Source organism: Ruditapes philippinarum, unplaced genomic scaffold (assembly GCF_026571515.1).
Source record: "Ruditapes philippinarum isolate M1 unplaced genomic scaffold, ASM2657151v2 ctg2325_1_1_1_1, whole genome shotgun sequence".
Classification (NCBI taxonomy): domain Eukaryota; kingdom Metazoa; phylum Mollusca; class Bivalvia; order Venerida; family Veneridae; genus Ruditapes; species Ruditapes philippinarum.
In genome coordinates, this window is record NW_026862367.1 from 145,296 (window position 1) to 160,676 (window position 15,381).

Genomic DNA, 15,381 nt, shown 5'->3' on the forward strand with positions numbered 1-15,381 from the left:
TTAAAAACAAAAGGAAACTGTTTAAAAATTGGAAAATTCCAAAAAATTCGTTTTTTTTTTTTTTATGCCTTTTAAATTTAAAATAACCTATTTTTTGGTTAAACACTTTTTTTTAACAAAAAAATTAAAAAAAATTTTAAAAAATTTCTTTTTTTTAAAAACTTTTGGAAAAAAAGAATTTTTTATGCAAATTTAAAATTTCAAAGGGGGAAAAAAATGGGTTTTTAAAAAATTTTGTAAATTGGGAATTTTTCAAAATATTAAAAAACATTTTTTAAAACAATGGCTTTTATTGATAAAAGATGGCTTTTTAATGCTGCTTATCTAAAAGTAATACAAAGAGCGGTGAGAGGGCATCATTCAACTTAAAAATAAATGTGAAACTGGAAACATGAATTTTGTTGGTATCTTCCTGGCTTCTAGATTTATTCAAATATGCAGAAATGTTAAACCTCTGTCATGTGAAATCACCAAATGCAATTAAGGTGCATATACAAAGGCCTAGGCAATATAGGTTATTATCCTGAATAGCGAAGGATAATTTTATATAGTTTCGTGTTATTCCTGTACTACAGTAAATGAATAAAATTCTTTGGAATGAAGAGAGCAAAACAGACAAAAGTCTGCACGATTGTCGCTTTTCAAACGCGTTTTCCTTCTTCGTTGCAATGGAAAATATCAATTAATCAAAATTTGATATCGTGGTCGTAAAATGGGGTATGATGTTATCAATAAGATATTAAATCCACTTTTATATTACTAACTTTTCTGTTGTTCTGGTGTCATTTCTCCCTTTAAGGTACAAATGATAATACGTGTTAAGGTCTTTTACAATTCAAAACGCAGGTCCAGAAAATACTAAATATAATTTATATGGCCGTTCGTATGATTGGATTTTTTATGTTTTAATAGTGAAAAAAGAAGTTGCAAGTATGAATAACGATGCGTGGTGTCAGTTCTCGTTATGGAACCATTATGTTAGAATTGTAAAATTGTTTGGGTTTTTTGCAATGATACATTAAAGTATTACTCTTAAAAAGTCAATGTTCTTCATTTAAAATCGTTATTCATCACAATTTCTATTTTAGTTTTTCTTTTTTATTTAAACAATTTGTGTTTGAACGATTCAAGTCTCTTATCATTAGTTACTTGCATTTGAGGATTGTTTTTGAACAGATAAATATGGGTTAGTAACATACCTCACGGCTCCTAGTTTTCTGAATCTGACCTGATTTCGATTTTTCGGAGCGGAATATGAACTGTTTTCAAAGTATTTAGCACTATGCCTAATTCTTCATTATATTTTTTTATTCTTAGATCTTCCTGTAGCATTTCTAGTATTGATCTTTTGCCTAAAGTATTTGCTAACATAAATGGTGTTCTATGGTTTTCATCATGCTGATTTGGATTAAGGTTACATTTCAGCAGTGTCGATAGCATCGACGAACTGCCTTTTGTAACGAAATGATGGAAAAGAGTTGTTCCTTGTTCATGAAAAGGATCTCCATGTTGTAAAATTGCATCAGCTATTTCAACCAATTGCTTTTTGCATGCAAGTTCTAGAGCGGTTTCTTTTCCATTATTATTAATTAGATGAATATTATCTTTGAAACGACATAACCTTAAAGCGATGTCATGAAAAAGGTCCCTTTCTGGTCCTGAACTTGTTGTGACCTTTTTTATAGCCATATACAATGCTGTGTTTTGCTTATAGTCTGGGAGATCATGTACATTTGCGTTCACAGATAACTCAAAAAGCTTTAGCATAATTTGTGATTTACCAGAATATATGGCATACAGAAAAGGAGTTCTTCCATGGATATCAACACTTGTCGGCTGAAATCCTGCATCAGTTAACACATCTAGCAAATCATCTTTTTGTTTTGAAACAACAAAATGATAAAGTGGCAATTCATTTCCCCTGACATCGAATGTCAAATTAGTCTTCAGTGTAAGCTTTTGTAACAGAACCTTTAAGAGATCTGCATGTCCTCCTTTAATAGCATTTTCAATTATGCGTTTGCTTTCGACATCATCAAGTTGTATCATATCATATTCGTCATCAAATATTTTTGTTACAACTTCTACATACCCTGCTCTGCACACTCTATACAATATACTGCTTTTAGAGGACATGTCAGTATCTTTTAAAAGTTGCTCTAAAACGTCTTTGTTACTTGTAACAATTGCCAGTGACAAATGATTAAGTTTCACTTTAGCACCCTGTTCAATAAGGAAGTTAACCAACTTACACGACCCGAGTTTTACTGCTATTAGTAAAGAAGTGCTAAACTCTTCCTCTGCTGTGAGTTCAAGAGACAACATCGTTTTTATACAAACTTCTATTAACGGACATGTGTCTTCTTTCATCCACACCAAATATGCAAGAACTCCCATATCAGTGGAAACATTATTGAGAAATTTGAACTCGGCAAATTCTGAAAGGAAACTTCTAGTTTTAGCATTGAGAAATGTTTTCAAACATCCTAGCCTGTTCAAAGCTTCAAGAAATTTTAAACAGAATTCCTTGTCTTCAAAAACACCAAGTCTAAAAAGTGAAGGATCTTTTAATGTCTCGGAATCGGGTGGGATTATAAAGGACCCTAATTTACAGCTTATCTGTAAATACCTTGCTGGACTAACGTTTAATTTCAGCTGAGCCATATTACAGGAGTGGACAGAATCAAAATGGTCTTCACCTACACGAATAAAATTCTCTATGAAAGAGGAATCACTATGTTCAATTACAGCTGTTGGATTTATTTCATACGTAACAAGTCCAACAGCATCTTGAACAACGCGATGGCTGAAAGTAAAAGATTCATTCTTACCGTCAAGGTTAATGAATCCGCCGCGATGTTGCCGTAAAATGCGTCGTATCTTTCTGATATGTTTTTCAGGTTGGAATTGTAACTTTCTTATAGGCGCAATTATATTTCCTTCTGTTTCATCGATAGGACATTCGAGTTCCAGAGATGTAAGGATTTTGGATTCTTGCGCCCATAATACAAAAAATGCTATCAGTGTGTCATCGTCTGCGAGAAGCTCTGACATGTATGACTTAACACATGTCATTGGATCTTTGTAAAACTTAATACCTTTCTCATACAATGAAACACTGCTAGAGAATAGCCTGGTGCATTCGGGGAATCCAATAGACAGGCCGCCTAGTTCGGGTCCGCCTAATTTCAGTTGTACAATCTCTTTAATAGTTTCTGAGTGTTCTTTCTTTAAACAAGCTTCGCGAATGTGATGGTTTTCTTCAGATGCTTTACAAAAATGTTTTTCTAAAATATCTTGTTTTTCAGACTCTTTCAGCTTTTCGGAAGAAAGGGTGAAAATATTTTCTTCTGAGAAAATGCTTTGGACAAACATTTTCTCCAATGCTTCTGAAAGAATATACTTCCGAGATGTGATAATCACATACAAGCGTTTGTTTTTAACAGCAATTGCAACAGCTGGAATGTATTTAAGCCATTTTCTATACTCTTCCTTACTGAAGGACCCAGCCCCAAACATATCATCAATTAAAATTGCATCTACACCCTCTATGTTTACAGTTTCCCATTCTGCATATGAATGCAGTTGTATATACCTTTGATTTGTTGACACTTTAAGAAGAAGTTTCTTTGCAACTGTTGTTTTTCCTTCTCCTGGTGCCCCATTCAGAACAATTATTCTGTTTTGTAGAAGCTTTTCTTTTGCAGCATTAAATTGTTCTGTTTCTACAAAGTATTCGTCTGCAATAACGTCTGTCACTGTTTCTTTTGATAGCTCTAAAATTCAAAGATGTAAACCATAAACCACTGTATTTGACAACAGAATCCAGAATAATGTAATAAATTGAATTTTTAAAGAATGGCGTAATCTTAAGTCAATGCATCCTGTAAAAAACGATGTATTACTTCAGATGTTAAATGTCATCGACCATATAACAAAACACTTTTATCAATACGTCACAGGTAATTAAATTTAGCACATTTCGAATTAAGTATCAGATATGAACTGATGTTTTAATAAATCTATCTACATTTTGAAAGCTGTCGTTGGCATTCAACACTTATCTATGGAGATCCAATGCCTTTCACGCATAACAATTGGTGACATAATTGTATATATTGTATATATACTTTTATAAAATAAAAATTACATCTATTATATCTATTTTATATGATAATTTCTAGTATATGAATACTAACCAAAGGATCGTTCTGAAAAAGAAAAGAAAAGATTTGAATAAAGCATGTTCATGTTTTCATATTACTTGCTAAAACAAATTATGAAAATTGTGAAATGCGGAAACATTTAATGTTCTCATGCACGGCAAGTCTTACATAACTACAGGCTTGTTTTAATGGAAACTCTTTATGGGCGGCAGTGGTTAATTCTAGCACCCGTCAACGCCTCTTGGCGCCACTTTAAGTGTTCATATGGCTATGACCAAGAAACATCGCTAGACTTTAATGAGTCACTTGTGAAATACTTGGTATGATCTGGTTTAAACAATGTGAGTTCGGAACAAAAGCCATTGGCGATAATGAACAAATTGTCGTTATAGAGCGGTTAAACAGTTACAAGACATGCTTACAAGAACTATTTAAGGACAGATCAAAGAAACAGGTACATTTTCTAAAATTGAAGATCAATACTAAATACTGGCTTCTAACTGCACGTTGTCCAACACAAACGTTGAGTTGATTTTTTCATGAAAATTAGTGGCAAAGTAAATCAACCGTCTTTAGAGCAGATCACAGAATAATTAAGTGTACAACACTACTTAAAATAGAAAAAAATTACATGTTTATCATAATACCGATACATTAACTATAATTATTCATTTGTTGAATCGGAAATATAATTATTTAACAAACAGATTTAAGCAAACAAACTGTGTTGCCAAAATGTCTTTTGAAGCTTTTCAGGAAATTGTCACATTCAAGGTTTCATAGTGTGTCGTAGGAATACATCTCAGTTTAGTTTAAATGATCAATCAACTTTTAATCAATGCTCGGGGTCGTAGAAGATATATAACATTTGCCACTGCTGTCCATAAACAAACTCAATCAAACCGTGTCTGCGTCATTTTCAATTTTGCTAATTCTGACGCCCTGTAATGTTTCTATCTATCAATTAATAATGCAATGATTATTTGATTGATTCCTATATGTGATTAATATCTAAATGTCTTAAATGGAAGTTCACAAAACAGAAGAACCAGGCACAATAGAAATAGTATTTTATAAATCTATTCTGCACCGGAATCAAGAAATGCTATCCTATTATTATATAGTCAGTTTATAGTGAGTGAATGTTTCTAAACTTATTTTGATCCCATTGTTAGACAATTTTTGAAATCATTTTATTAACACGATAATAATGCGTTTTGTCTACATAACCCATTACTTTATAAAGACGTTTTTCACACGTTTTCACCCTCCTCCCTCTTTTGAGGCCTCAAATAGTGAGAAAATGCCCTATTTAGATCCAAAACACTTGTTTTCGTTTAAGAAATGGTGTTAAAAAGAGTGACATTTTCGACGCCATCTTCTATAAAATAGATACATCAAGGAGGTGCCAGTGGGGGATATGCCCCATTCTGCTTGGGGGTTTGAAGAAGGTGAGCAGAAAATTTTTTGTCTTGTTAGAGGCTAAAAATTGGCCTAAGACCGACCGTAAGATAACGTGTAACCAACGCTAAAAAAACCTTTGACTATATATCAATACATTGAGAAGTTGTAGCATTTCGATATCAGTTTTTTTTTACAAATCAACGTAAATAAGTGATTGTTGGCAATTTTGAGATGTCTTCTCGTTGCCTTGGTAACAGAACATTTATGATTAAGTATTATGTCATTAAAAAGGCTATGGTTCAGTCAACATTTGTGCCATGTTCAAATAGTAATGAAGCCTTTTAGTATATTTTCATAGAAATTTGAACATGTTACAGGGGGCTTTTCAATGAAAACAGCCATTGTTCATAAAATGCTAATAAAGAAATAGGTTAAGCAATAAAAATATATTCAAAATTACCTAAAATGCTTTGTTTAAGGTACTGCAACATTTTTGACTCCAATTGTTCATCTATTCGTTTCCAGTTTTCTATAATACATTGATATTCTTTTTCTTGTTCTGGGTCTAAATGTTTACTCTTCAGGTCATCAATTTCTGACTTTAGGTTTTCAAAAGGAACTTTACACCAGCCATCTAACCTTAGCAGCACCTAAAATGTAAACAAAGTAGTTCTCAAGTCGAGAACAACCATATTAATCCATGTATATTAAAAAAATAAATAAGATGTCTTCAAATAAAACCAAATCAATTCAATTTGATGTTGATGTTATAATCGATGTGTTCCTTTTCCATATATATACAAGGGTGATCCAAAATATCTGATACCATTTCAGTGGCTTGTATGTTTCACATACTTCATGCGATTTTAAATATCAAAACACATATTTAAACTAGGGATTTAAAAGTTTTATTTAACATTAAAGTCATTTTGTTTGATAAAAAATAATAATGAATCTCACCAAACAAGATTTACATCAAATGTTCGATGCGACGTCCATTTTGTGCTACTATGACGTCAAGTCTCTTTCTAAAATTTTCAATAGCGTTAACACACATTGCAGGTGTAATTTTTCTTATTTTTCTGCAAATGGCTGACTTTAGCTGCTCAAGGGTGTCGGGCTTTGGATTGTAAACGTTGTCTTTTAAGTGTCCCTATAGAAAGAAATCTAACGGACTTAGATCAGGTGAGTGTGGAAGCCAAATTTTGTCTGATTTCAACGAGATAAATTTTCTGCCAAATGTTTCTTTCAACCATTCCAACACATGTCCCGCAGTGTGTGGTGCTGCTTCATGTTGCTGAAACCATATTGTATTTATGTTGACACATTTCCTTCGTAGGGCTGGAAGAAATTTTGTCTTCAAGAGAGAAAGATATCGCTCACTATTTATTGTTTTTGTTTCACCTTTCGATTCAAAAAAGAATGGTCCGATCACACCAGTCGACCTCAACGCTGTCCATACCGTCACCTTGTCATCATGAAGAGGCTTTTTCTAAAAAGAATATTGGTTTCTCTTTACTTCATACTCGACAGTTCTGCTTGTTTACAGCGGCATTGAGATAAAAATGCGATTCGTCTGAAAACCATATCTTTTCAATTGTGTTCACATTATCAATCATCCTACGAGCAAACTCTAATCTGCTGTTTATGTCTGTTTCTTTCAAATGTTGCATAATGGATAATGAATAGGGAAATAAATTCAAATCAAAACGCAGCGCCGCACACTTCCATAACTAGACTTATTTGTGATGTCTCCAAGAACTTTTCTTACAGATTTTTGTGGTGTCTCCTGAATCACTTGCTGGATCTCTGCAACGTTCTCTAAACTGCGGCTTGATCTTGGTCGTCCACTGTTGTTGTGTCGGCTATCCTCAACTGACCCAGTATGTTGTTCTAAATCTATTAACGAGCCGATGCACTTGAAGGTTTGTGAGTCTGTTATCGTTAAGATATTTTTTCTGCATCATGCGAATAACAGTAATTGGAGACTTTGTCTCAAAATAAAGTTTAACTACTTCTGCTGCCTTCTGTTTTGACGTCGCCATCTTGAAAAACAGCTTTTATTTGATGACGTCATCTATGACGTCGTGACGTCAACGTTTTCCCGAAAATTACGTATAAGAGAAACCTATGACAGTTCTCTTTACAATGGTATAAAGCACTTAATTATTACATCAGGAATGATCTATCTATTCAACTTCAAAACAGTATCAGATATTTTGGATCACCCTGTTTTCCTTTTTCATATATATACAATGTATATTATAGCTAGGAAAGGAATATACGTTTGATTTTCTTTATATCGGACACGTGTTTGTAACCCCCATGTTCCATCTACCCGAAAATCATTTCGAATTGAAACTGAACAAGCAAATTCGTTGAATTTATATCCCCCGCCGAGTACTGGTTATTATTAACACAACAACTGAATACATAAGGCTTTATTTATATATTAATCATGGCATAAACAGTAATATTCTTTGAACTTGATAAATATTCAGGGCAATAGCAGAGCCATAACTGTGTGTTAAATAGTAAAATCTGGAAATGCCAATGAGATGTATGCATACTACATAACTAATCAAGGGCCATAAATTTGAGTTATAAGTATCTGACTGGAACAAGCCGACTATATGCACATCTCCTCTTAGTATCCCATAAAGTTTCATTGAATTACAGCCAGTAGTAGCAGAGAAGTAGCGAGGAAACAAATATTTTTCTATATGGATACTGCATAACTAATCAAGGGCCATAACTCTGAGTTAAAGTGTCTGACCGGAACTAGCCGACAATATGCACATCTCCTCCTGGTATTGAAGGTTCCCATAAAGTTTCGTTGAATTCCAGCCAGTAGTTGCAGAATAGTAGCGCGGAAACGATTTTTACTCCATATGCATACTGCATAACTAATCAAGGGCCATAACTCTGAGTTAAAGTGTCTGACTGGAACAAGCCGACGATATGTGCATTTCCTCTTGGTATTGATGATTCCCATAAAATTTCGTTGAATTCCAGCCAGTAGTTGCAGAGAACTACTCCGGAAACGATTTTTATTCCATATGCATATTGCATAACTAATCAAGGGCCATAACTCTGAGTTAAAGTGTCTGACCGGAACAAGCCGACGATATGCTCATCTCCTCTTGGTATTGAAGGTTCCCATAAAGTTTCGTTGAATTCCAGCCAGTAGTTGCAGAGAAGTAGCGCGGAAACGATTTTTACTCCATATGCATACTGCATAACTAATCAAGGGCCATAACTCTGAGTTAAAGTGTCTGACTGGAACAAGCCGACGATATGCGCATTTCCTCCTGGTATTGATGATTCCCATAAAGTTTCGTTGAATTCCAGCCAGTAGTTGCAGAGAACTACTCCGGAAACGATTTTTACTCTATATGCATACTACATAACTAATTAAGGGCCATAACTCAGAGTTAAAGGGTCGGACCGGAACAAGCCGACGATATGCGCATCTCCTCTTGATATTGATGATTCCCATAAAGTTTCGTTGAATTCTAGCCAGTAGTTGCAGAGAACTACTCCGGACACAAAATTCGGACGGACGGACGGAAGGACGGACGGACAACGCCAAAACTATACCCCCTCCCGATTCCATCGGCGGGGGATAATAACCAAAATGAAGTTGGAATGTTTTTTATTCGTTGAATCCTTATTTGAATGCACAACGAACAAAGACAATGTAAAATAGCCATTGTGATTTCTCCGAACTATACTTGATTTTGATTCAAAACCTCAATTTAATAACAACTGGAATTCTATTAATTAACTGAACGTTTAGCAGACCCCTTTCGAATAGCTTGTTTCAAAAGACCAAACATCCCGAATATTCCCGATACCTTTTGTAGGAATTCAGTGGACATTGCCAGTGGTGCATATAAGCATTGACTTCGTTCGTTAGCTTAACAATCAGTTTGTCGTATATTCCTACGTTGATTTTTTCCCTATCCACGTTTGCACTTTGTTAGCTTTACGGCCAGAACAGTATGTTAAATCAACTTTGTCGGAATGTTAACCGTGGAAATTCAGCACAAGAATGAATAGTCTAACGCTTCTGTCACACCTAGTCACCATTTCTACCAAATTCGTAGATATTCTCTATCACCCCAAAATGCCCTAGCATGTTCGGTAGGCGTGCATTTATTTTTTGGTCTTTTCGTATCGATATCGTAAAACATAGCATCTGTACCGAATAACTTCGCCAGGCTGTGTTTCGGGTTTTAGTTTTACAGTTTTCCGACAAGAACCGGTTGAACCGGGTGATCCTCCCCGAGTAGGTTTTGGACACGAGGCGAAAACACAAATGGCACAAATCAGCCACCATAATTTCAACATTACACAAGAAACATTTATCACGTTTAAATATATACATGTATATATATATATATATATATATATATATATATATATATATATATATATATATATATATATATATATATATATATATATATGTGTGTGTGTGTGTGTGTGTGTGTGTGTATTTATTTGATGAATTATTCTCTGAAGCTCCGCTAAAAGTAGGTATAATTTAGCTTTCACTATGCATTTCATGGTATCAAGCAACAATATGATGCTTCCAACAGATAAGCATGGAGAGTGCCACATTACACAATTTCAAAGTAATAAGCTATCATAAACAAACCCTAAACCAAAATAAAACCAAGCCTGCATGCCTAGTCTAAAAATCTAGATGTGGCAATGATCTCTCCTAACAATTCGGGCGGTTTTTCATTTGCTATCTAAGGGTGAGCATAAAATCGCCGTTTTGTCCATCCGTCCGTCTGTCCCTCCGCTATTCTTGTCGGGGACATAACTTTGAAACAACAAGAAGAATCAACATGAAACTTTGTAGATAGATAAATCTAATAAATAAAGATGTGCAGTGCTCAAGAACCGTAACTCTGCCTTGCCTAAGTTGTGAATTATTGCCCTTTGTTTATGTTTACACTTTGTGAAATTTGTTCGGTAAATAACTCTAAAACTATAAGAGATATCAACATGAAACTTTGTAGGTAAATAGATCTCATTGAGTAGATGTGCAGTGCTAAAAAACCGTAACTCTGCCTTTCCTCATTTTGGAGTTTTTGCCCTTTGTTCACTTTTATACTTGAACATTGTCCGGGGCATTACTCTAAACCTATGAGAGATATCAACATGAAACTTTGTAGGTAGATAGATCTCATTGGATAAAAGTGCAGTGCTAAAGAACCATAACTCTGTCTTGTTTTATTTGGAGTTATTTCCCTTTGTTTTTTATACTTGAACTTTGTTAGGGACATAACTCTTAAACTATAAGAGATATCAACATGAAACTTTGTAGGTAGATAAATCTCATTGGATAGAAGTGCAGTACTAAAACCCTAAACACAGCCTTGCCTTATTTTTGAGTAATTGCCCTTTGTTCATTTTTACACTTTGAACATTACCCCGGGACATAACTCTGAAACTATAAGAGATATCAACACAAAACTTTATAGGTAGTGTTACGATTTGCACCAAGTAAATGAAACAATAATATCACTTACCTGATATAATATCAACTACAGTTGACGGTCTTCTACTCGAAAGAGGGTGTGTGTACACGTCGGAGTCCAAGAGAGAAGAGAGAGTTCAGCTTACAGAAAAGGCATGAAAAAAGCATGCAAAACTACATGTACATGTACAAATAGTGACTAGTGAAAAGTACTAACCGTGAGAATGACCTTTTGGGTAGAGTGCCACTGTAACACTCGTCCCCTTCTTTGAAAAAAGAACTGAGCATGCTCTCATTTAACAATTGACTAGACAATTTACAAATAGAAATGTTTAGCATTGTCACTCTAAGATTAACCTTATAAAAAAATTCATAAAAAAGTTTAATAGAAGTAATAAGTACAAAGAAGAACTGGAATTTGAATGTTCAAAAATGTACTGAAAAGAAGTCATAGAAAACCTCTTGAAATTGTAAATTTACAAAAAGTAACACAGCAAACCATTATGCCTTTAACAAAAAGCTTCAATAATGATAAAAATAATTTGACAATTTAAACTCTTTCCTTCAAAAACTAAGAGTCACTATTTATGTACGTCCCTCTAAATAAATTATTCATTTAACATGAAATGTAGAAAGGAACATTAATAATACTTATTTTAAATAAGAAGAATAAGTAAGAAACTGTTACAGGATTATCGAAACAAAAAATAACAATAAACTTTATTCTTTACAGATCTTCAGAGTGAAAAAAATACTGCATGAATCTTAAATTAACCATATAAAAATAAAGAAGTGAAAGTTTTCACTTTTGATAATCCCTCGTTTAAATGTATAGAAACTACAGACATTATTCATTTTAAAAGTTAGTAAATACACTTTTAATAGCTTAAGCCTGACAGAGTGCCGGATTGATACATCTAGATAAAAGGGGCAGACTATATCACAAATCCAACATCACTAGACACTAAAGCTCTTGACGGGTTGTACTACTAGAAGAAAAATACAAAGGGAAGGAAAGGAAAGAAACACAAACCAGACCAAAAAATATAATGCAATTTGGAAATAATTATTGGGTAGATAGATAGTTATTGTTCAAACAATGCCAAGTGAGAATACCATTACAGTAAAACAAGTATATATCAAAGGGTTAGTAACATAATTACATGACATAAACTAAAAATAAAATTACAGACTGAACTTTGGCTAAAATAGTTTGGCAGTCCTATTTATAAAATGTTTACTGGAATTTACACAGTCATAAAGTTTACTAATATTTATAGACTGAAATATACATTAACATTAAGTGACAGTTCATTGTTTACATTCAATTCTTTTTTTTTTTCTTTCTATGGTACATACATTATTTTTTTCATAGTTATGTTGTTTTTTTATGTAATGTACATATATATTTTTTCCCTTTTGTAGATTGTACATTATTTGTACCCCCCTTTTTTTTTACATACAATTTGTCAAATATTATATTTATTTTTTAATTGGAATTTTCAGTTTTAGCATTGTTTGAACTCTGAGTAACTAGGATAACTAAACTACAAAATATGATACAAGCAATTACTTACTACATGTTGATGACTCCGTAAAAAATATAAAGGTTTGTTAACAGTATCATACCAAATACAGTAAGTTTACTATATAGAATTTGGATATGTAGTAAGAGGGAATTTTATTACAGTAGTACATTCCTCCAGAAAAATCCCAACATGTTATAACATAATTTTGAAATAAGATGGCTTTTGATTAGAAAAATAGAATGGAAATTCCCAAACGTGTTCACCAAGAGTGTGCAAACTGGGGTGAACAAATAAAGGAATTGTAAATTTTGTGTTAAAACAATGCAGTGTCAAAAGCATGCAAGCTGGGACTTCTGCAAGGTTTCAACTTACCCATTAATGAAGTACAGGAACTTCTGCAATGCACCAACAAAACAAAGGCATGTACATGAAGTGGACCAAAACCATATATATGAAAAATATAGCCAACATATATATTATGTAGATACAGGGTGTGCCACTATTTTACATTGACCATCATACAGTGCTAAAAAAAATAACAACTGTATATATAGGGTGTAGCCAAAATTTACTATGAAGACCATATATAACTAATATAAGATATATACAGGGTGTGACCAAATTAAGATTATTATATTTTGTAACCTGATGATAGAAAGTCTGTCATATTCACTGAGACTGGTGAATATAATTTTAAGAAGGTAACCCGAAGAATTTGGAAGCATTTTGGTTACATTTAGATATAAATTCTTCCAAAGGGATTTTCAGAAGTTGTGATGCTTTTTTAGCAACCTGATAAACTTCTGTAGGGTCTTTTGCTAAATAGGGAGCATCTGTCTCCAAAAGTAACCTTTTAGCATCAGCGTGTTGAACTAAAGCTTCACACGTATTCCGGTCTTGTAGGGAGCGCATGGACAGACTAAACATGCAATTAGGAAGGACAGTACTCCATTGTACAAATTCCTCAGAACTGCCAATGAAACAATGTCGCTGAACAGGCATATGAGTTAAGTTTAACTTCCTAAACAGCAACAGGGTTTGCTTGGCTGCTAGCCCATAACCGGAGTCCCTACAGTCCCGCATTTTAGTAGAAAAACATTATTGGCTATAACATGCCGCAACTTAACCGGGGAATCCATCAAGATTTCCAGTGAGCTTAGTGGATGGTCATATTTCCCAAAAAGCTCATCAAGGTTAGTATGGCAATCAGTTATTACCACACCCAGCCTTGTGTTCCCTTTCGCAGGTGCAGAGCCATCCGGGAGAGTAGTCATACAGGTGAATAACTTTTTCCCTGCATGTTGTATCCAGACAGCTGATTAAATTCTTCAATGCAGTATAGTGGAGGCATTGACTAATTCTGTCTGGACAAGTAACCTGGTAATCAAATATACTCAAAAGAGGCTCTAAACCTGCTCGTTGGTCATAACCTCTAAGGAAGACTAATTCATCCTCAGAGATAGTGGGGTCTCTGGAGTGCAACCCTTGTTCCACTACATAGGAAAGGAGATCACTCATACTATGCATGCCAAGGTTACTTCAATAAACAGAAGAAAACCATTGACTATATTAAACCAAATGGACATGTTTGTCCCCAGAGTGAATCTCCCATGCCCTGAGTGAAACCCAGAAAATTGCACCTCAAAGATTTCGGAATTTTGGCAGCCTCTGCAGGCATATGCAGGACTCGTGCACCATGATACACAAGACAAAAAGAAATGCCTTTTAGGCTTTTTAGTACATATTCTTACTTTCTTTTCTTCTTTTTTTTTTATTATTTACCTATTGACTAATTTTTATAATAAAAAGCTTTATTATCTTGTGCACACTTAAATAACCAAAATTTGTTAATTTTAATAGAAATTTTAAATAACCAAAATTTGTTAATTCTAAAAGAAAAATTTATCAAAAAAGAAAATCTTAGAAAAATTTATTAAAAAAAATTATGCATCTTAAGGTTTTCACTACTTAAGTTCACAGCCTGGGCAGATCCTACCTAAAGATACATAATACATGAATGACAAGTACAGACATTAAATTCAGCACAGACCATTGACTTAAGTACACAGACTGGGCCGCAGATCTGAGTGAATATAAACATCACTAAACAGACAATTACATGAAAGCTGAATACATTGCAATGACACAGTGACTAGAGTACACAGCCTGGGCCAATGTATCACAACAATGCACCTAAAATTAGACAAAATGGAACCAGTTAACTAAAGTACACAGCCTGGGCTAACTAGTCCCATTTTTACCTACACAAAAGGCAAGGTTTATCAGACAGACCAACTAAAGTGCACAGACTGGCTGATCTATCTCATAAACCTTGGCATTGACCACCAATTAAAATTGTTCAAGATTCCAGGATCAGGGTAGAAGTAAACAAATTGAACTTTACTTCCACAAATGAGACATTTTATGTTTGAAGTGAATATTTTATAATTGATGACCTGTGACCTTACACTATTGATATGAGATGTAACCTTTTTTGAGCCTCCATATAGGTAACCAAAAGAAAATGGAGGTGAAAATAGTTTTGTAAAAGGAGGTGAAGAAAGTATGGTCACTCCAACATCACTATTAGAGACCTCAAGTAAATGAGATTGATTATCTTGACGTAGAGGTAAAGTTAACAAGGATTTCTTATTCTTATTATCATGGGACTGAAAAGTTCTCTCATTAGTTAATGAGGATGTCGGATACTCCTTGGTCTGCATTTGCTCTTGGACTTGAGTCCCCTGTTCATGGGCAGACTCAGCACAGATTTTACTGTCACTTATGG

At 34.0% G+C, this 15,381-nt stretch overlaps 2 protein-coding genes across 2 annotated transcripts in view; both read right to left on the minus strand.

Moving 5' to 3' along the window:
* Window positions 1-273: 273 nt before the first annotated feature.
* LOC132718830 (uncharacterized) lies at window positions 274-4,529 on the minus strand. The gene is made up of 2 exons (XM_060702568.1): window positions 4,484-4,529; window positions 274-3,776 (listed from the first exon to the last, which is right to left on the minus strand). The coding sequence occupies exons 1-2, from the start codon at window positions 4,527-4,529 to the stop codon at window positions 1,210-1,212; spliced, it is 2,613 nt and encodes an 870-aa protein (XP_060558551.1). The 3' UTR covers window positions 274-1,209.
* LOC132718833 (uncharacterized) overlaps window positions 3,690-15,381 on the minus strand; it is a 36,385-nt gene continuing 24,693 nt past the window's right edge. The window contains exon 7 of the mRNA XM_060702571.1: window positions 3,690-6,220. Coding sequence (XP_060558554.1) covers window positions 6,002-6,220 — 219 coding nt within the window. The 3' untranslated portion in view covers window positions 3,690-6,001. The remainder of the gene's footprint in view (window positions 6,221-15,381) is intronic.

What these genes read in the sequence shown, in the direction of transcription:
- LOC132718830 (XM_060702568.1), bottom strand. Translation starts at nt 4,529, where the DNA reads ATGGCTTTTGTTCCGAACTCACATTGTTTAAACCAGATCATACCAA. An exon ending in TTTAAACCAGATCATACCAA is followed by an intron (nt 3,777 to 4,483) that starts GTATTTCACAAG and finishes TTTGAATTTTAG; the next exon opens with AGCTATCAAAAGAAACAGTG.